Raw genomic sequence first — 22,089 nt, forward strand, 5'->3', positions numbered from 1 at the left:
ACAATCATGAGCACAACTAGTTGATGTAAAAATTGTGAAGATGATCTATAGTTACGAAGCACAAGTAGTTGGAGCAAAACTATACAAGTAGATGAGCTTGATCCTACTGACTTGTTTCTCAAAGCCTGAATGACAGCAAGGCAATCTCCTTCCACAATAATACTTCTCCCGCCCAAGTCATACGCAAATTTCATACCCCATATGATAGCCATAGCTTCAAGTACATTTGTCTCCAATCGTTCGATGCCCTTCACCACAGAACAACCCTGAATCGAGCCATTACAGTCACATGCAACACTGCCCCCAGACCAACCCCTAACTCCTCTACAACTCCAGCATCAACATTCAGCTTTCCCCACCCCCTCATCAGGTGGTGACCAAGGGGCATATCAAATGGGCATCACATATATCAAATTTCAGCAGATTTCAACCTGAAACACAAAAATAAGTCAGTAATTGCATAAATAAGAGTTCAAACTTTACAATCTTCAAAGATTATCACAACATTATAAATCTAATTCAAATTAAAATTTTAAAGTAGTACCAAAATTTAATAAATCAAAGAATAAAGAAATTAAACTTTTTATGAAACGATTAAATGTAATTTATAATCAATCATTGCCTCAAATTGTAAATTAAAATTCGATTTTCTCTATGAAATTGATGAAGCTCGTTGATTTAAGAAATAGAAGAAAAAAAAAAAATTTACCTCAAATGCCGCTCAAAATTCAGAGTCGCAGATTAATTTCCTGAATTCACCAAATTAAACAAGAAAAAATAAATTTCCAACAAGATCTTCACGAATTTGAAACAATTTCAGCAAAATCTGGACAGCAAATTATACCCAATTTAATAGAGAAAGCTCATTGCAATGGAGGAGAGAGAAAATGGCCGAGGAGGGAGAAAGTGCGTGGAAATGAATTGAATGTGCGTGATTAATCTGAGCCGTCGATTGCGCGCCTTTTTTGTGTTAGATCTGACGGTTCAGATTAGTTCCTAGTTCCTATTATAGCATTGGTTCTCATTGGTTCCTAGTTCTCATTATACATATATGTTATAATTTATATTCATGAAGATTGTAATTAAAAATAAAAAAAAAAAAAAAAAAAACAAGGAAAGTAAAGTAAAAGTGAAATTTTTTTATCAGAGCATGACAAGTGTCATGTCAGATTCGTCTTTAGTATTATGTTATTATTAATAATTAATATTAATATATTTAATTTATAAACTATACATAGCATGGGATTAATCTGATGTGACATTAAAAATGGATTAGTCATTTTGAAACATAGAGTTACTTCCTCCGTTCTTTTTTACTTGACCCGCTTTGACTTTTACACTATTCACTAACCCACCTTTGACCGTCTTTTGTGAATTATAGTTAAAGAAAAGCATATTCATGTAGGATCTTGTTAGAATCGTCTAAATAAGTACTATCACAATATATAACTTTTATAATTTTTACTTATAGAGTATTAAAATTATTGATGGTTAAACTTGTGAATTGACAAGCGTGATAAATGAAACATGTCAAGTAAAAAAGAACAAAGAAAATAATTTGTAAACAATTTATGTACAACCCGTTGTAAGGTGCTTTTAAAATGAGCCAAAAAAATATATTATATTAGCAAAATAAACCACTTTTAGATACACCTACCTTTATGTATATTTGGAGGAGAGATCCACAGATCAACCCATATTAAAAAAATTCTGTACGTACATAATAAATTTTTTTGACATGTGTGAATTCAAAATCCACAGATCAACCCATATTAAAAAAAATATGTTGAGATTTTGTCCTACCTAACTATCAATCTCAAACAACCTGTAAACTTTAAACACCCACAAAGTCCACATTTAATAAACTATACTGGAAAAAATAAGTTCAAATCAGATTAGATCAGATCGTCATTTTATGTGCAGTTTTTTATCGCTAAATATCTTCAATTTCGTAATGAGAAAAATTATGAAAATCACATAACAATAAAATACACATTATTACAAATTTAACAAGACCCCATTTGATATATTTTTTCTGTATTGATTATTATATATTTAAAGTCAAAGTTTGGTCAAATATAACTTTAGATCAGACCAGATCATATCAGATCAAACCAGACCAAATGAGATCAGATAAGCAAAAATAAAGTGAATCAAACAAGCCCTAAGTCTAATGAGTTATTCCGTTCAAAAAAAAAAAAAAAGTCTAATGAGTTATTCATTTATTGTATTTTTATTGGAAAACAAGAAACATGATATAATAAATTATCTGGTTATATTTATTGTATATATATATATATATATATACACCACCTCTCATTAACCCAGAACATTGTACCAATCTTTTCTTCATCTCCTAATCTCTTATTCTCTGATCTCCTTCCTCTTTAAACGCCACTATCAAAAAAGATTTCAAGCACAAAAAATTTCTCCAATGTTACCTCATTTTTATTTTTATGTTCATTTCAACCATTTGACTTATTCTTTTTTTCTATTCAATAAATAAAGATTTCAACTTACATTATTTTTTTTTTTTTTTTTTTGAGGAAATTCAACTTACATTATTATTATTCTCTTTTATGATTCTTTGACCATTACCATATTTTCTTAATAAAACAGCTAACTTTACGCTCCTAGATTTGTCATCATCTATTTCCAAGCTAACATTTGTAACTTGTTTGTTACAAGTATGACTAATTTTTTTGTTAAAAAAGTTTGATAAGTAAAACAGTAGTTGTCAAGCAAGTTATTAATAAAAAATGTGTCAAAGTAATAATTCATTGGTATTACTGTTACTTCTATGGATCATTGTAGCTGCCGGAGTGAGTCCGAAACCGGTGGCGGCCACGCAACGTCGAATATTGGTCGATACTGATGTTGATACGGACGACTTGTTCGCGTTGCTTTACCTCTTGAAGCTCAATAGATCAGAGTTTGACTTAAAGGTTTGTATTTCATTTATTTTTTTAAAGCTTTGCTCATTGCTTATAATCATCATCATTCTGCTCTTTTGCTATTTTTTTCGAAAATAATTTGATAAAATTAATAAATTTGTAGATGATTGAGGCATCAACGTGTGTTCTGATGCTACCAACCATATATTGAGTTATAATTATGCACATCGTTAAGCCTTTAAAGTTATTAATTATTTTTTCTTGAAGATATTTAAAGTATTAATTAATAATACGGTTGTTAATAATGTTTATTTTTGTTTTGTAACTAGGTTAAGTCTCGTGCCACGCCCATAATTAAACTTTACATCAAAAATATATAGAATGGTGTTAATTCAACAAAATAGTAGTGTCTAATTAAAGGTATTGATGGTCAAAGTTGTGTCTCGACAAATGTGCAAATCCAACTACTCTTATAACATATATAAAAAAAAAACGGAGGAGTATAATATAGTAAAATGACTTTGTTCATTTTTTCTTATAAACGTTATGTACAATTTTAAGATTTATACAAAGTATACACCAAAGTAATTTTTTCTACTTTTAATGAAAATAAATTTTAAGTTGGAGGAAAAAAATTGATGATATTATAATAATCTTGAATAATGATATATTTCAATACCTTAATTATAATCTATGTTAGTATATTTGTAACTAAAAAATTTCTAGTATGTAAAATATATGTTAAAATAATAATAATAAAAAAATTAATTGAGTATGATTGGATTACATGTGTTGTCAAAATGGAAATAAGTATTATTATATTATAGGATATATAATAAAAGTCATTAAAATTTGGCAAAAAAAAAAAGACGGGAAAATTTTTAATGACATCGTGACAAGTGTTATTTTAGGTTCGCTTTTAGTATATGTTAATTGATAATTGATTGATTTTAAAAACATAGTTGAAAAAAAAATTGAAAAATAGGAAAGAAGTGATAACTGATAAAGCGAAAGAAATCCTTTCTCCTTCAATTGTTGCCTAGTGGTAGACTGGTAGCAAACTAGAATCTTGTTTATAAGATACTTCGTATAAAAGAGTGAGCAAATGCTTAAATATCTCTCAATTAAATGAAAGATATTAATAATTAAACAAATGAATTGATAGACATGTAAAGTCAAAATGTAACCGATAAAAATTGAATCAAATGAGAAGTCGTATATTAATATGGGAAAGTAGTGATGGAAATGCTTAACAGTTATTTATGTTATTATATATATGTACGAGCAGGGCCGTCCCAAACATTTTCGGGGCCCTGTTCTAATCCTAAAAATTGGGCCCTAAAAAAAGATACCATTTTTTTTACTCATCTATGAAAATGTATTTAGATATATGATTAATACTCGTACCAAATTACAAACATATGTAATTATTAATTAAACTAATAAATGAAGGTAAAAAAAAATGATAGAAAAAACTTGTAAAAAAATTGATACAAACAAGCTATTAGTTTAATTAGCAAGTGTTCACCTTCCAAATATTGAAAGCTTCATTGCCGCTTATCACAATTACAGGTTACCAATTTCCTTTACTTTTTACTTAAAAATGTAAAAATAAGCTAAAAGCAAATCAAAGTATTAGGAAAAAGACAGAGTAAATAACACGTACCTTATATATGAGTAATATGACTGATTCATTGAATGGGTTTTGATCTTTTACTGAGTAAACAATGAGTAATCCAATTTTTGGTGTGTGGAAAAATTTGTTTAACATATAACTTTTTTTTTTTTTTTTGACGAGAACATATAACTAATTTAATTATGAAGTACGTGGAAATAATTTTCATAGCTAACCATTGAAAGAGGATTTGAATAAAAAAATAATAATAACCATTAAAAGAGGAAGGTGAACCGTGGGAGTATTTTACTCCTAGGAAACTTCATTTTTTTTGGTATTAATGTGAGAATTAAAGGCTGATTAATAAAGGAGAGTTATTAAGATTGAAAGTTTATTTATGGGAATTACAAATTGACGGAGATAATTATGGAGTAGATGGATTTGGAGAATTAATTTGTAAACGTATTCCTATACGTACTGCAAATTGATTATTTATATTTTTTTTTTTACAAAACTGGGCTCCAAGCGAAATTGGACCCTTAAAATTTCGAGGCCCTGTGCTAAGGGTCTATTTGCACAGGCCCTTAGCCGACCCTGTGTACGAGAGTGGTATCATCGGATAATCAAATAATACCACTGGATATACGATAATACTATATATGCATATACTCAATAGTAGTGATGGAGTAGTGGTATTATATATGCATTCAATTATACTAAATTTATGTATAAATAGTACCACTAAATATTCAATGGTATTATATAAGCTTACAGTGCAACAATCAGCATGTGACCCCTCATCACATGAGACAGTTTGACAAAAAATAGGTGGGGTCCACCTACAAACCTCTTTCTACGTATCTCACTCTTTACCATATGTATGTACTATATAGAATATTTTAATTATAGTTATTTACATAACATTCCTCCCTTTAAAAATCCTCAATTAATACAATACCCAAACTCATAGAGTACAAGTGTCACATTTTGTGTATTTGTGTCCTGTACAAATATGCTGATATTTTCCAAATAAATTAGAGGAACTAGAAATGGAGGAAAGTTATGCATTTACTAATGCATAACATTGATTAAAATATTATAAAAACACATTGTAGAGAGAGAAAAGAGGAGAGAGATAGGAAGAGAAAGACATGTAGGTGGACCACACCTATTTTTTAGTCGGATTGTATCACGTGATGGGGGACCACATGCTGATTGTTCCACTGAAAGTTTATATAGTACCATTGAATCCTCAGTGGTACTATTTACGCATAAATTTAGTACAACTGAATGCATATATAATACTATTATGTGCACGTATAGTATCACTGTATATTCAATGGTACCATTTGATCATCCAATGATATCAGAATATTTATTCGTTTGTACATATGCATAATTACATGAATACCCTTTGTTATGCATTTTTAAATGCCTAACATTCCTCCCTTTAAAATTCCTCAATATATTAGTTAATAGTCATATATATGTACTTTGATTGGCCAACATATCATATCACACGAAGGTATTATCAGAAATTCAGAATTTACTATCACGTAATCTCCCCGTTTTTAAATACTTGTTCCATTTCTCTATGCGCGGAATTTTAGGAGAAATTGAAAAAAGTAATAAAATATAAAGATAATAGGGTAGGTAGAAGAGTAAAAAATTGTAAAAAGCAAAAGTAGTAAAGAAAATTGGAGGAAAGATATTATGAAATTAATAAAACATGATTTATGTTGGGTTCATTAGATGAGAGAAATAAATAAAATATTTTAAAGCTTTATAAATAAGAAAATGGAGAAAGTATTTAAAAACGGCCGAAAAAGGAAAGCGAAACAAGTATTTAAAAACGGTTGGTCAAAGTGTAACACTTATTTAGACATGGAGGGACATTCATGTAATTACATATATGTACGAGTGTGGTATCATTGGATGATAAAATAATACCACTGAACCTATGGTGATACTATATATGTATTCGGTGTTACTTAATATGAGTATATGCATAAATAATACAACTGAAGATTCGATGGATCAATATAACCTTTGTCCACCAACTGACCTCTATCTTCCTATCTCTCTCCTCTTTTGTCTCTTTACCATGTGCTTTTAGAATATTTTAATCATTATTATGTATTTAAAAATACATAACATTTCTCCCTTTAAAATTCCTCGGAGGGAATATATACTTTTCGTTTCAATGTGACTCAAAAAAACCTAATTCAAATCATTAGTATAACTATAACACAATAATTTAGCATAACTTTATTACAAAATAGTCACGACTCGATCCAATTTCACCAAACTCGACTCAAGATCCGAATTAACACTGAAAGCTGACTTAGTGAATGGTATTGACCAGAAAATCTATTAACTATTACTAAAACAGAAGATGCTGACGTCACCACTACTCACGTGTCGCTTTCTTATTAAAAAATTTCCCGCCTAAATGCAATAATGATGTCATCTATTTTTTTGTTTTCTTAAAAAGCTATCATATTTAACATTTTTTAAATTTAAATATTAGAAGATCTACATTACAACTAAAACCTATCAATTTATCATACGAAATTGAAACAATTTTAAATAGCACTAATAAATGATATCCCACATTGAACTATGAATTAGACGATGTTGGATAGATATATATCATAATTTCGATGAAAATCATAATAGTCATTTATTTTTAAAATGTGCAAATTAAAAATATGTTTTATATAAACCGTGCATTGCACGGGTTCTAACCTAGTTTTTAATAAAATGTAGGCAGTGACAATCAATACAAACTCATGGACGAATGCTGGTCATGCTGTAAATCAAATATACGACTTATTATTTATGATGGGTCGTGACGATATTCCTGTTGGAGTTGGAGGTGAGGGTGGAATTTCAAAACGTGGTACAATTTTCCCTAATGTTGGTGGATACCTTCCTATCATCGAACAGGTGATCATCATTACTCACTTGATATACACACAACTTTTTTTTTTTTTTTTTGGTGACAAAAGAGCTATCAAATAAAAAGTAAAACAATAAAACACAACAATTGTCAACTAAAACTGAAAATACAGCAAATGACGTCACCGAGCTCAACCAGCCAACCAGTGAGCTGGAGTAACCCACAAACGGGGAACCTTTCGAACTTGGCAAACCAAAAGATATCGTACTGAAGCCCGCAACTCCTGAATAAGACACCAATTCAAGCTGAAATTTCCATTGGACCAGAAGGGGGAAGTAGAGCAAGGAGGGCAGCACAATCTTTATGAACTCGAATTTTCAAAAAGCCTTTTCGGATAGAAAATTCTAAACCCCAAACACAAGCCTGAAGTTCAGATTGCAACGCTGAGTTTGCCATAAAAGCCCGACTACCTCCTCCCAATACCTTAGGAGAATGAAGATCACGAACTATCCATCCTGCTCCCGCCCTGTAAGAAGAACAATCCCAAGCCCCATCTACAATCAAACAAGCCGTTGGAAAAATATAAGGTAACCCCGGTAGACAAAGCCACTGGACATCCTTCCTAGTCTCAATACACACCAAACTCGTAGACTTTGAAGAACTCTTCCAATCCTGAGCCTACATACTTCAAATAAACCAATCTGACACCAAACCAACAATTGTCCTAGGTGACCAAACATCGTTCCTAAACCTCAATTGATTACGAGAAATCCAAATTGCCCAGAGGAGAGCAAATAACGAAGTAATTCCCTTCCAACATCGCACGGAAGAAAAGTGAGAAACGGTAGTCGAAAACCAAACAGTAAATGGAGCAAGTTGCATAAGATCCCATTGAATGCCCAACGCTCCGGATAGCCAAACACTGCAAATAGCTGAACAATATCTAAATGTATGAGACAAGGATTTCACTGTTTGATGACAAAAGGCACAAACTGGATCAACTGGGAGGCCTTGAGAATGGAGAATATATAACCGCCAAAGGAAGAGCGTCATGCATCAATTTCCAATCAAATATTTTCTACCAAGGAAGAATTGGTAAAGCCCTCCACCAAGCGAGAGAGATATGAAATTGAATATTAGGCATGACTCTAGGCTCACAAAGAAGGACATGTGCTGATTTCGTTGAAAAAATACCATCCCTAGTGAACTTCTAGTAAACAAAATCATCCATTAACCGCACAGGCCTATCCAACGAAAGAATTCTAGCAGCAGAGCTAGAATCAAACAACCTGTGAATAATAGTAGCATCCCACGCTCAAGAACACGGATCAAGTAAAGAAGACACAAGAGTTGGTCAAACCGACTCAGGCGGAAGATCCTTGAAATGTACTGGTCCCCCCGGAACCCAAGAATCCTCCAAAATACGAACTCGAGAACCTGAACCAACCTTCCAAAATAGACCCTTCGACAAGGAGGAAAAACCCAAAATAAGACCCCTACAACCCTAGGAGGGATGAGAAGCCGAGATCGAGTCAAAGGAGCTAAGAGCAGGATACTTCATAAACAGAAGACGGGACACCAACAGCTGAGGGCACTGAATAAGCCACCAACTCTGCTTGGCCAACAATGAGGAGTTAAAGGGGGCAATACTGCGAATCCCCAATCATCCTAGACCCTTCGAAAGATGGAGCAAAGACAAAGAACGAAGACCCAACCCTCGATTAGAAGAAGAAGACTTCCACCAAAACCTGGCAACAAATTATCCATTCTTGAACATATAGAACCAGGAATTTTGAAAACAAACAAGATGTGATTAAATGACGCAATGAGCACTGAGTTGATGATAACAAGCTTAGCCACCGACGAAAGTTGCAGAGATGCAAAGGCCTCCAAACGCTTAGCCACCTTGTCTAAAAGGAACCCGAACTCAGAGCATTTACTACGACCCAAATAAACAGGAATTCCCAAATAAGAACCCAATATAGATTTAGACCACATCTTTAAACAACTAGACAGATAAGCTCGATAATTCTCAGGAGTATTAGGACTAAACTTGACAAATGACTTCTGCAAATTCAGCATCTGACCTGAAACATCATAAAATGCAGAAAGCACACTCATCACATGTTCACACGTATGAGGAGAGACTTGGAAGAATAATAAGGAGTCATCAACAAAGAACAGGTGTGAAATAGTATGAGCCCCCGTAGCTATTTTAACACCTTGAAAAAGGCCTTCAAATTCTGCCTTGCGAAGCATGCTGAAAGAACCTCCATACACAAAACAAACAAGTAGGGAGATAGAGGATCTCCTTGTCGCAAACCACGTTGAGGAAAAAAACCCTCAGTAGGAGAACCATTAATTAGTACCTGATAAGAGACCGTAGAAACACACTGCATAATCAAATGAAACCAATAGGGAGGAAACCCAAAAACCTGAAGAGTCTGACTGAGAAAGTCCCACTCAACTCTGTCATTAGCTTTTTTCATGTCTAGCGTTAGGGCCGCATAAAAACGTTTCCTAGCTTTGGAAGCATTCATGAATAAAAGGATCTCATGCACCATCAGACAATTATCAGACATCAACCTACTAGGGACAAAGGCATTCTGAAAATCTGAAACTATGTCTGGCAGAATCCCACGGAGACGCCGAGCAAGGCACTTACCAATGCGTTTATAAATGACATTACATAGTCCTATCGTTCTAAGTTGAGAAACAAGTTCAGGGTGATCAACTTTAGGAAGCAAAACTAAGAATGTCCGGTTCCGATCTTTAAGTAAATAGCCATGAGCAAAAAAGAACTGAAAAGCATTCACAACATGGTCACCCAGCTCTGGGGGTGTTCAAAAAAACCCGACCCGGTTGTCCCGTCCCGATTTCCCGATGACCTGCAAAAAACCCGATGGGAAATTAGGATTTTTTTTTCATGTTTTTCCCGGGTCAGGTACCCATCCCGCTAAAATAACAATTTCGTGGGCCGGGACATGGGACAAGCTTTGGTATTCTCGGGTACCCGGATACCCGTTAAAAAAATAATACGTATTAATTTTCTAACTTCCCCAATCAACCCAGCCCACTTAAACTTAGGGTTTCATTTTCGTTCTAAGTTATGTTATTCTTCACAAACTATTCAGCCGCTATGCCTCTCTAATTCTCTAACCTCTAGTTTGTTCCACTGTATTCCAACCACTCTCTATATCTCTCATGTGGTTCTTCTTCTTCGGCGTATCCCACCGCCACAACTTCACTACAATATCTCCATTAAATTAAATCTGTATAAAACTAAAGTTAATTTTTTTTTTCAATTTCATATATACATGTACTAAAATTTTCAGATCTTAGTAATATTCTTCTCCAACCTCTTCATTATATGGTAAGTCGCTTTTTTAGTGTTCAAATGCCTGCCAAAATGATTGAACATTGATGTTTTCATAATTGGATATTGATTTTAAGAACTTTGATTTTGATTTTTGGAAAATGTAGTCTAATTTATTGATTAGTAGCATATCTATTTGAAATAGATCATGGTCCAAGTGTCCAGCAGGCTACTTGTCTTGATATCAACGCCAACAAGCTATATCACGTATTCATCCTTTTTTTTCGTTAGAAATATTGAATTTATCAATGTGGCATAAGCTTTGTTCGTGAGATGATTTTGAACTTGTTTATGTATTCGACAACATTAGCAAACAGTTGGATGTTTAATTTCGATATCAACATTTGATTTTTTTTTTTTTTTTTAAAAAGGTAAGAAACCGGGTACCCGAAACGCGGGTGCCCAAGTTTTTCGGGTCGGGACATGGGCCGACCCTTCAACTACCCGGTAATATGGGTACCCGCATTTTTGGGTACCCGAAAAACTGGGTATCTGGATTTGAACACCCGTACCCACCTCAGTCTAAATTGTCTTGAAAAAGGCCGAAGGAAAACCATCACCCCGGAGACTTACCATCACCAATACTAAACATAGCCTGCTTAATCTCATCAGCGGAAAATGAAACTAGTAGGGACTGACGTTGTCTATCAGACAAAAAAGGAAGATTAAGGGAATCCCAAGAGAACTGAGAAACAGAAGGCCGATCTGATCGCCTACTATATAGAGACTTATAAAAATCCAAAACCAAAGAGTGAATGTCTCCCACATATGTAACCCAAGAGTCGGCATTGTCCTTAAGACCTAGAATAGTGTTCTTCCTGCGTCGAGCCTGAACTGCTGAAAATAGTAACCGAGTATGTTCATCACCAAATGCATCCTACTTCACTTCTGCTCGCTGTCTCCAATAAAGAAACGTCGCCTGCGCCTCCGCAATCTTTCCCATCCTAAAAGTTCTAAACAAACACCGCCTATTCTGAAAATAAAGAGCTAAAGAAGCATTAGTAACATCCGCCACCAAAGTTTTCCTATCAATGCCCCACTCCTTGTTGTGAGAGACACACCAGGCCAGTAGACGATAATGAAGAACACAGATTCTTCTGGACAAGGAAAACATAAGAGACCGAGAAATGTGATCAACAAAAATAGTCTTAACCATAGCAGCAACTTCCACAGAGTGTAGGCACCATTTTTCAATTCTATAAGGCCTTTATATCTACCAGCAGGTAAGGAGTCACATAAAATAATAACTGCATGATCTGAAAACAAAATAGGCTAGTGATGAACAGAAGTAGCCGGCCAATCCTGAAGCCAATAGGAAGTAGCATAAGCTTTATCTAATCTCTCAAAGGTGGGGTCCAAAACCGTTCTCCCATTTGTCCAAGTGAAAGACGGTTCTGAAAACGGAATATCAAGTAAACCGTTGTTCAATTTCCGTTGTATAAAATCATGATGACCCAGAATGTCCAGATTACCTCCAACCATATCCGATAAATATTCAACCTGGTTAAAATCCACAACTAACACAACATTCGGATAAGTAGCGATAATACTAGAGATTTCGAACCACACGGACATACGGTCAGTAACGTTAGGAGCTCCATACATAAAAAGAACATACTTTATAACCAAGTTCTCCACAATTCAACACAATACTACATGCGAAGAAACCAAAAGAGAAACAATCACAACTGGGGAAAACCAAAACACACAAAGCCCACCACTAAGGCCTACTGAATCTACACCTTCAAACCCTGAAAAAGACAAGGATGATAACTTTTGCATTACAGAATTTACAGACACCATAGTTTTAGCTAAAAACACAATATCGACACCATGAGAGCGGACTAAATAAGGACGCGATGTAAGGAACTTTAGGGGAGTCCGCCTAACCCAAACCCCTACAGTTCCAAGACACAATTTTCATCTATCTCCTTGTGGCCTTGAACATGAGGCCACCAAGCCCTAAGAAGAAAAACCAGAAGGAGACACCTGAGTTGGAGAAGAAGTACCAATCCCTTTACGTTTCTTAAAAGGAAGACAAGAAACACAACCAGGATCATCAACCTCTAAACATTTTTGGTCAAAACAAAACATTGAATTCTCAACAAAGCTCGAACCCGATCTCTTCTTAGGACAAACAGACTTCACCCATCCTTTCATTTTTCCATGGCGTTTAAGCAAATTTGGCCCAACCCTCTGTAACGACAAAGTTGCGGAGCCTTCTTCAACAGAACTGACGATGAAATAGAAAAATTTGGCCGTTTGTGAGGGTAGAATCTTGTATTTAACTTCATATTATTGGCAGGTGATGGTTAACAGGATCAAGACAACGTTGGTTTCTTTGCGGAGCGTGCAAGGTTTTTTTATGGACTGAGAGCATAGGTTGGGTTGATGTTTGGCACAGTTTAATTGGAGCAGGTTTAAAAGGAGTATCGTATTCTATGTGTATTATCCTCTTCTTCAAAGGGGATAAGGATGGATTAACAAACAACATTGGTTTTTTTCTGGCCGGCTTACTCTGGGGTTGGGGTTGGGGTGGGTTGGTAAACTGGAAAGTACTTCGAAGATTTACGCGAGTTGTTCTGAATTGTTCAATTTGTTTTAGGCCGATATTTTTATTTGAAAAATTCGGAGTAAGAAAATTAGAAGTCATACACAACCCATTCCTATCAACCAGAGAAGAAGTATACATAGAAGGAGCCAAACAACAAGTAGTGCTCTTATGTCCAACTCTATTGCACCGGGAGCATAAAATAAACAAATTCTCATAACGAATATTAATTCATTTGACTTCAGAGTTTCCGAGGTCCAAGTAGAAACCTAGTAATAACGGGTCGAAAACATGAACTAGTAGTTTAACTCTGATTAAGCATCGCAAAGAACCTGAACGGGGATCACGAGAAGGCAACAAGTTTCCAACCAAATTAAGCAAAGGTTTAACCACATTAATCTCACACAAGTTCAAAGGTACCTCATCAAGGTGAACCCATATAGCAGCCTCATCAATCTTTATATCTGTGATTGATTCACCCTGATTCCAAGGTTTGAAAATTAGAAGAGCAGCTTGGTAGGCTACGGAACCCTGTTCTAACATAGCATCCCTGTCACGAACATTGTCACATAAGAAGAGAAAAATATAGTTGAACTTCTGGACTTTAATTTCCCTAAATTTAATCCACTGCTTTGATACCCACTCTTGAATTCGAGTCTCCAAGAAAATTCGGTAGTCTACAAATATGCCAAATACAAGTAGAAGATGCAAACAGGGGTTGTAGCTTAAGGACGATCGATTATTTTGGGGTTCACAACCACAAGAACTCTGTTTCGATTGAAGTTCTACCATTTTAATTGAAAGAGGAAAGAAGCAACCGGGGGAAAATAACTTCGTGAACCAGGTCGCAACACCGACTGAAATGAATAGAGTAATGAAGGAAAAACCACTAAAGCTATTACTTTCCATTGAAAACTATTGATCTTTACTCAATTCTTAGCTAATTCACTTTGCAAAGGAGGTAGTTGGGAGGAGGATTTGAGGATGGCCACTTCCTCTGTTCTTTTTTTACTTCACATGTTTCTTTTATCACGCTTGCCAATGTAAAACTTTAACGATCAATAACTTAAATTCTCCATAAGTAAAAATTCCAAAAGATATATATTATGATAGTACTTATTGAAACGAATCCAAAAAAATCATACATGAATATATTTTTTCTTACGTATTATTCACAAAAGACAGTTAAAGGAGGGGTGGTGAATAGTGTAAAAGTCAAAATGGGTCAAGTAATAAAGAACGGAGGAAGTATGAATAATCTAATTCTTGCGCACAACTTTATTATAGCATACAAGTATTTGTTTTTACAATATTATTTGCACTTTTTTGAATTTTAATCTTTACTAACGAGACAATTTTGTTCATAAATAAAATTGATTTTCCGTGTTAAACAAAATTATAAAAGTTAATGATTTGAAATATATGAAATTAATTCAAGTGGTAGAATAATAGCAGTTCTAACATTTATTGATTTTTATATATACTTGGTATTAGTAATGGTCAAATCCTTCATTAAAGTGTCAAATTTAAATAAGTATTGCATGTGAATAAGGTAAAAAGTGAAAATGATAAATGTTTGGTGAAATTTAAAAAAATAATTCGGTGACAGGAAAAATGTGTATTTCACTTTAGTAAAAATAAGTTCAATTTAATAAAATTAATTTCAGTTAAGTGAAAATAATTTCAATTCAATAAAAATAAGTCTAGTTTAGTAAAATTCAATTTTGTTAAAGAAGAATTTTAATAGAAAATCAGTAAAAATAATTTAAGTTCAGCAAAAATAATTTCAGTTTAGTAAAATTAATTTAAGTTCAGTAAAAATAATTTAAGTTCAGCAAATATAATTTTGTTTCAATAAAAATAATTTCAATTCAGCAAAAATAAGGTGAAGTGAACGGGGCCTTAATAGATATTAGTAAGGGTCTGTTCTCTTCAGCTCTAATAAATTAAGTTAACTTAAATTAAGTTCAGTTCAGTTCATAATTTCCTTCTCTCATAAAATATTTAGTTTAGTTCAGTTCATCTCCAATAAATTTAGTGACTTAATCATAACAGGAAATCAGAATGTAAGGTAGCAAATTTTTGTAAGATTTCCAAATTCTTGCCTAAATCTCTTGATAAACATGCAGGGCATGACAACCGCAGGATATTGTCGATATAGGCAAGCCATTCCTATTGGTCAAGGTGGACGATTGGACATTGACACAAATTTTGGTCTTCGTAAATCATTTCTTCCCCAGGTAAATACATTAAAATAAATTTCGAATTGAACTTATTTTTACTGATTAAAAATTAATTTTATTGATCTAAAATTATTTTTATTGAATATTATTTATTTTTAGTTGAAGTGAATAGGGTCTCAGTGGAATAGTTAGGGTAAAATAAATTATAAAAAAAGTAAGTGATGTTAACATTTTATTAAAAATTGATGGATGTAAGAAGAAAAAAAAATAACACACAATACTTATTTTGAGTGGTGACCATGGAAAGAGAGATACGGGGTAGATTTACTTCCTCCGCCCACTATTATGTGTAACAGAAGCTTATTATTTGTGATATATAAAATAATCATTTATTGCATAATAGTGGGCGGAGGGAGTATGATATTAAAATAGTAAAGTTTCTCAAAAATAGGAGTGTAATAATTTAAAAAACAGTCTCATTTGCTAATTACTACGTATAAGGCCATGTTTACTTCACCTTAAAAAATATAATATGAAGTAAAAATAATTTCAGTTTATTAAAATTAAGGTCAATTCAGTAAAAATAAGTACAGTTCAGTGAAAATAATTTTAGTTCGGTAAAAATAAGTAAAGTTCAATAACTATTAAAAAGAAATATAATAGAAAATCAGTAAATATAATTTCAATTTAGCAAAAATAATTTCAATTCACTAAAGTTAATTTCTGTTCAGTAAAAACAATATAAGTTCAGCAAAAATAATTTCAGTTTAGTAAAAATAATTTTAGTTCAAAAAAATAAGAAGAAGTGAACAGAGCCTAATATTTTAAAAAATGGAGGAAATTTATAAACATGTTCTAAATACCATACTTCCACCTTTTTCAAATTAATTTACCCATTTCACTTTTAACAACATTTGTGAATTATAGATATGAAAATATATAGTGACGGGTTCTTGGTATATATAGTGACGTGGGATCTTTGTACATGTGATTGCATTTTAGTAAATATATACATTCAATTGAATTTTTGTGATTGCACATGTGATAAAAAAAAAAAAAATAACGGCTATTTCACCAAATGCCATTAACTACTTATAAAATTCACCAAATCCCATTAACTACTTACGAAATTCACCAAATGCCATCAAGGTTTTCAAAATTTACCAAATGTCACTGACAAACAATACAATGACACCTCGTGCCACTAATAGCATATGAACGCTAGTTTTCCGTTAATGCAATTCTTATATATTTTTTTTCAATTCTTATTTCACCAAATGCCTTTACTTTTAAAAATTAATACACAATAATTATTTATTTTAATGAATAAAAATAACACTTTTTTCGATTTTCGTTACGAATATTGTTCAGGTAAGGTTTTGGGGGTCTTTTTGACCATTTCATGGGTACAAATTAAGCTCGGAATTGGCAACAAAATAACGTATATGCCCCGTTTCGCATTTTTTTCAGAAAAAAAAAATTACGATCTCAACATACAAAACGGGGCATATGTGTTATTTTTTTTGTCAATTCTGAGCTTAAATTGAACCCATAAAGGATCTACAATGACCCCCTAAATCTTACCCAATCAACTTTCATGGTTAAAAAATAATGACACGCTAATCGAAATATTTTTAGACACGTAAAACGGAGCATTTACTTTTTTTTTTTTTTTTTGCCAATTTTGAGCTTAATTTGTACCTATAAAGAGTCAAAATGACCCCAAAACCTCACCCGATCAATTTTGATGGTTAAAAAATAACACGCTAATCGAAATATTTTTAAAACGCAAAACGGAGCATTTACGTTATTTTTTTGTTAATTCCGAGCTTAATTTGTAGTCATAAAGGGTTAAAATGACCCCCAAAACTATACCCGAGCAATGTTTGCGCCGAAATATCAAGAAAAAGTATTTTTTTTATTAATTAAAATAAACCAATCTTATCATGACACGTGTCATAATTTAATTCTTATTGACTAATAAAGTTAACGACTGTTAGTCATTAATGACATTTGGTGAATTTTTTAAAAGCTCGATGGCATTTGGTGAATTTTGAAAACTTTGATGGCATTTGGTGAATTTTGTAAGTACTCAGTGATATTTGGTGAAATAGGCGAAAAAATAATGTATCATTTAATTTAGAAAAGAGGAAGTATTACTTCAATTCCTGTGTCGTGGAAAGTTCAACTTATTTGGCATTTACAAAGTCTCTAATTAATGTAGTTCCTCTTTGATCGTGTTCATCCTCACTTACGCACAAGTTAAAATTATTTTTCAAGGATTTAAGCTAATGAAATTAAGTTTTCAATATGGAATTAGGGAAGAAGAAGGTATTTGCCTCTTCATCAACCTTCATCACAAGAAGTGATGATCGATGTCATATCAAAAGGTCCAACTACTGTATTTCTTATTGGGGTACACACAAATTTTGCCCTTTTTCTTATGAGTAACCCCCTGCTAAAGAAGAATGTTGAACACATATATATTATGGGTGGAGGTGTGAGATCAAAGAATCCAACAGGTTGTTGCCCCAAAAATGCTACCGCCTCGTGTAAGCCCGAGCAGTGTGGTGATCATGGTAACATGTACACTGATTATACGAGTAACCCTTATGCAGAGTTTAACATGTTTGGAGATCCATTCGCCGCGTACCAGGTTGATTTGATCAATCTTTTGACATCTAATAATGAGACATTGGCAAAAGTATATTATTCATGTGCTAAGACATATATACACATTTATAATAGGTGGTTCACTCAGGAATTCCGATTACACTTGTGCCTTTAGATGCAACAAACACAATTCCCATAACAAAACAATTCTTTGAAGCATTCGAGTCGAATCAGAAGACCTATGAGGCTCAATATTGCTTCAAGTCTTTGAAGTTTCAACGCGATACCTGGTTTAATGACCAATTTTACTCGGTATGTTCCCACAACTATTGGTGAGATTTCTTGTATGTTACATGGATTCTACGATGTATGCTAAGGTAGTATACAACTGTTTTAATTTTCAGAGCTATTTTATGTGGGACTCTTTCATGGCCGGTGTAGCAGTCTCGATCATGAGTACTCCAAATAACACAAATGGTGAAAATGAATACGCCGAAATGGAGTACATGAGCATAACTGTCCGTACTTCAAACAAGCCTTATGGGGTATTAGATGGATCAAATCCTTTTTTTGATGGACGTAAGACGCCAAAGTTTCACCTAGAGAAATATGGGGTGCACAGTGGTCATGTACAAAAGTCACTCCGAGATCCTTTCTGTATTGTCGAGAATAATAAAGGAAGATGCAAGGTAGATTTTTGTAACATCTATGTTCATGCTTCAAGTTTTAGTTTTCATTATGCTTTTTTTATTTTTCTTCCGAATTTTCTTAACATTTTTATATGATCATCCTCAAATATATATATTGTAGGATGGCTATACTGAGGAGGTAGGTCATGGCGGTGTACGAGTTCTTGTTGCCACAAGAGCTAAGTCAAATAAGGATCCTGGTAGCCCTCTTGACAGAGAGTTCTTCATAAACTTCTTGGATGTAAGTAATTTTTAAAAATGTTTATTATTCAAATTTGATAAATGAAAAAAAGATGTCAATTAATATGCATTCTTATTATGTGCAGGTTTTGAATCGACCTAAACAATCTGGAAGGTTCAACCTTACAACACAATTTCCTCATTACAAGGAAGTGTTTTATACACCAGACTTCAGAGCTAAAAAGCTCGGAAAGCCTGTCATTTTTGACATGGATATGAGTCCAGGCGACTTCCTTGCTCTTTTCTACCTACTTAAAGTGCCAGTTGAAGTGCTCGATCTCCGAGTACGTTAGATCTCTTTGATTTTGTAGAGTTTAATTTTCTAAGAATGAATTTAATTTTCCTCAATTGCCATCTGATGCAAATGTTTCTGAACCAGGCAATATTTGTAACTCCAACAGGGTGGGCAAATGCTGCAACCATAGATGTTGTATACGACGTATTGCATATGATGGGCCGAGATGACATTAAGGTAGGTCTAGGAGATTCTTTTGCAAGAAACCAGTCAGATACTGTGAACTCTGCCGTTGGAGACTGCAAATACGTGAAAGCAATCCCTCATGGGAGTGGTGGATTTTTGGACTCTGACACCCTATATGGACTTGCAAGAGATTTACCGCGCAGTCCAAGAAGGTTAAATTCATCCTACGCCTTATCTTTTGCATAAATGTAGATTTGTTAAATGAACTATATGTACATGATACCTCTATAGAGTGTCAAAGTTACTCTTTAACATTTTGGTTTCAGGTACACTGCAGAAAACTCTGTAAATTTCGGAGCTCCACGTGATACCGATCATCCTGAACTGCGGCAACCTCTAGCACTAGAGATATGGGAGAATGTTACAAATACAATCAGTCAAAAGAGAAAGATAACAATATTAACAAACGGACCGTTGACAACCTTATCAAAAATACTCTCTTCAGATAAAAATGCATTGTCTAAAATTCAGGTTGGTAAATAGAATTTTTTTTTTCTTCCATTATACCTTGTTTAACATGCACTGACAATACGTTTATGTCTCAGGATGTGTTTGTTTTAGGAGGACACATAAATATTAATGGTACTTATGGCAGAGGGAACCTGTTTACCATGCCATCAAACAAATATGCTGAATTCAATATGTTTCTTGACCCTTTGTCTGCAAACATGGTGATTGAATCCAAACTCCCTATAACATTGATTCCATTGGGAGCTCAGCGACAGGTTAGCTCGATTCCTTCATTCCTAAATAGGCTTTCTCGGGCAGAGAACACCCCAGAAGCACGGTTTACACACAGGCTTGTGTCGAAGCTGCTTAGCTTACAAAAACAATATCAATATCAACATGTGGTAAGTCGGCTAAAATTGTTAAAATTCTACGAACTTTTGTTACTTTTAATCTCATAAAAACATGAACATTATACCATAAAAATTGAAGTGATAATAAAATTGATGCAGGGCATGTTTATGGGGGAGATCCTTGGTGCTGTAATCTTGGCTGATTTTTATCCATTTATAAACTCGAGCTTCCAAGTTAAGCCGATCAAAGTCCTTGCAACAGGCAGTGAAGATACAGATGGACAAATGATAATAGATGCTAAAAACGGAACACAAGTGAGAATATTAGAAAGTGTTAATGAAAAGAACCAATCTGCTGTGGTGGGAAGTTTTTCGGAACAGAGAAGAATATGGACTAGAGTACATTAACATTAAGTGAATGAATTTGTATAATTTATCAAAGAAACGTTTATAATTTGTACTGAAATGCGAAGACTATAATGCAATGAGTACAAGAAAAGCAAATACATCACAAGATGAAAAGAAAATGGTCTTTCATGTTCATTTTCTCAACATAATTCTTTTTTACTTGCTCTTATCTTTTCTTGCAAGCTCATCAACAACCGCTAAAGTGATGGTGGTGGTATTGGTGTGTTGTGTGTATATGGTGGCCTGACTAAGGGAAAAAGGCTGAGTTAGATACATTGTCGTCTTCTTTTTCTTACCTTTTTTAGGAGAAACAATGTCACGAGCCTCTCATACCTAGAGCTGTCAAAAGCTAACCCAAAAGAAATACTGACTCGAACCCGATTATCAACCGATCCGTTTTAACCTAGAAAAATGGTGACCCGAACGCGATCGAACCTGACCTGAAACCAACCCTAGACCCGAGTTAACCCAAGTATTTGAGACCCGAACTCGAACATGAATCGACCTGGAAATGACCCAACCCGAATATAACCCGTAAATTATTGACCTAAACCGAATCCAACCTGAGCTGAAATTGACCCAAACCTGTTTTAACACCCGTCAAACCTAAATTTAACCTGGCCTGTAATCCAACCTTAATTCAACCCGACCTGTTCCTAATCCAACCCTAATTTAACCCGACCTGTTACTAACCCGACTCGAAATTCAACCCGATTCGTAACAAAACCGACTTGAAATCAACACGTACGACTTGTTATTGACCCGACTCAAATTCAACCCGACTTGTTATTGACCCGACCCAAAATCAAATCGACTTGTTATTAACCCAATTCAAAATAAACTCTGACTTATTATTTTATACATCTTTATTATTGTAGATATTGACTAGCTAAATGAAGATGTATGCTATATATACGCTAATCTACTTGTTTAGTCGTAATTTTGTAAGGTTGAAACTACTATGTTAATGTTGATTAAAGTATTTTGTCTTGGATGCAGGGAAGCCAAGTCATTCTAGTAAAAGATTATAACCCGAAAATTATTAACTTGAATAAAAGTATAAAACCCACTTGAACTCAAGAGTGACCCGACTTGATTATAACCCGCAAATTATTGACTTGAACCAAACCCGAATCAAATCCGAGAATGACCTGACCTGATCATAACCCGTAAATTATTGACTTGAACCGAATCCGACTCGAACTCGAGAATGAATCTAACCTATTTTAACTTGTGAAAAACCGAATTAAACCGACCTATTATTCACCCGACCCAAATGTGACCCGACATGTTATTAACCTGACCTAAACTCGACCCAAACCCGATAAGGTGTATGA

General features: G+C 33.8%; 1 protein-coding gene and 1 long non-coding RNA gene across 2 annotated transcripts; one reads left to right on the top strand and one right to left on the bottom strand.

Moving 5' to 3' along the window:
• Nucleotides 1–379: 379 nt before the first annotated feature.
• LOC145634602 (uncharacterized) lies at nt 380–959 on the bottom strand. Its single transcript, XR_014113442.1, has 3 exons — nt 845–959; nt 710–749; nt 380–431 (listed from the first exon to the last, which is right to left on the bottom strand). It is a non-coding gene; the product is annotated as an uncharacterized LOC145634602 (long non-coding RNA).
• A 1,356-nt stretch (nt 960–2,315) lies between these two features.
• LOC145634603 (nucleoside hydrolase 3-like) lies at nt 2,316–20,891 on the top strand. Its single transcript, XM_081686016.1, has 12 exons — nt 2,316–2,945; nt 7,279–7,458; nt 15,468–15,578; nt 17,842–18,177; nt 18,270–18,446; nt 18,539–18,823; nt 18,945–19,064; nt 19,150–19,347; nt 19,443–19,696; nt 19,811–20,015; nt 20,090–20,395; nt 20,504–20,891. Exons 1-12 carry the CDS (start codon nt 2,760–2,762, stop codon nt 20,750–20,752), a joined length of 2,607 nt encoding a protein of 868 aa, XP_081542142.1. The 5' UTR covers nt 2,316–2,759; the 3' UTR covers nt 20,753–20,891.
• Nucleotides 20,892–22,089: the final 1,198 nt, after the last annotated feature.

This window comes from Chenopodium album, chromosome 6 (assembly GCF_948465745.1).
Source record: "Chenopodium album chromosome 6, dcCheAlbu1.1, whole genome shotgun sequence".
Taxonomy (NCBI): domain Eukaryota; kingdom Viridiplantae; phylum Streptophyta; class Magnoliopsida; order Caryophyllales; family Amaranthaceae; genus Chenopodium; species Chenopodium album.

Coding starts and splice junctions, on each gene's coding strand:
- LOC145634603 (XM_081686016.1), top strand. CDS start 2,760: ATGTGTCAAAGTAATAATTCATTGGTATTACTGTTACTTCTATGGATC. Junction 19,065..19,149: donor TCTTCATAAACTTCTTGGAT/GTAAGTAATTTT, acceptor TATTATGTGCAG/GTTTTGAATCGACCTAAACA. Junction 19,697..19,810: donor TTACCGCGCAGTCCAAGAAG/GTTAAATTCATC, acceptor TTTTGGTTTCAG/GTACACTGCAGAAAACTCTG.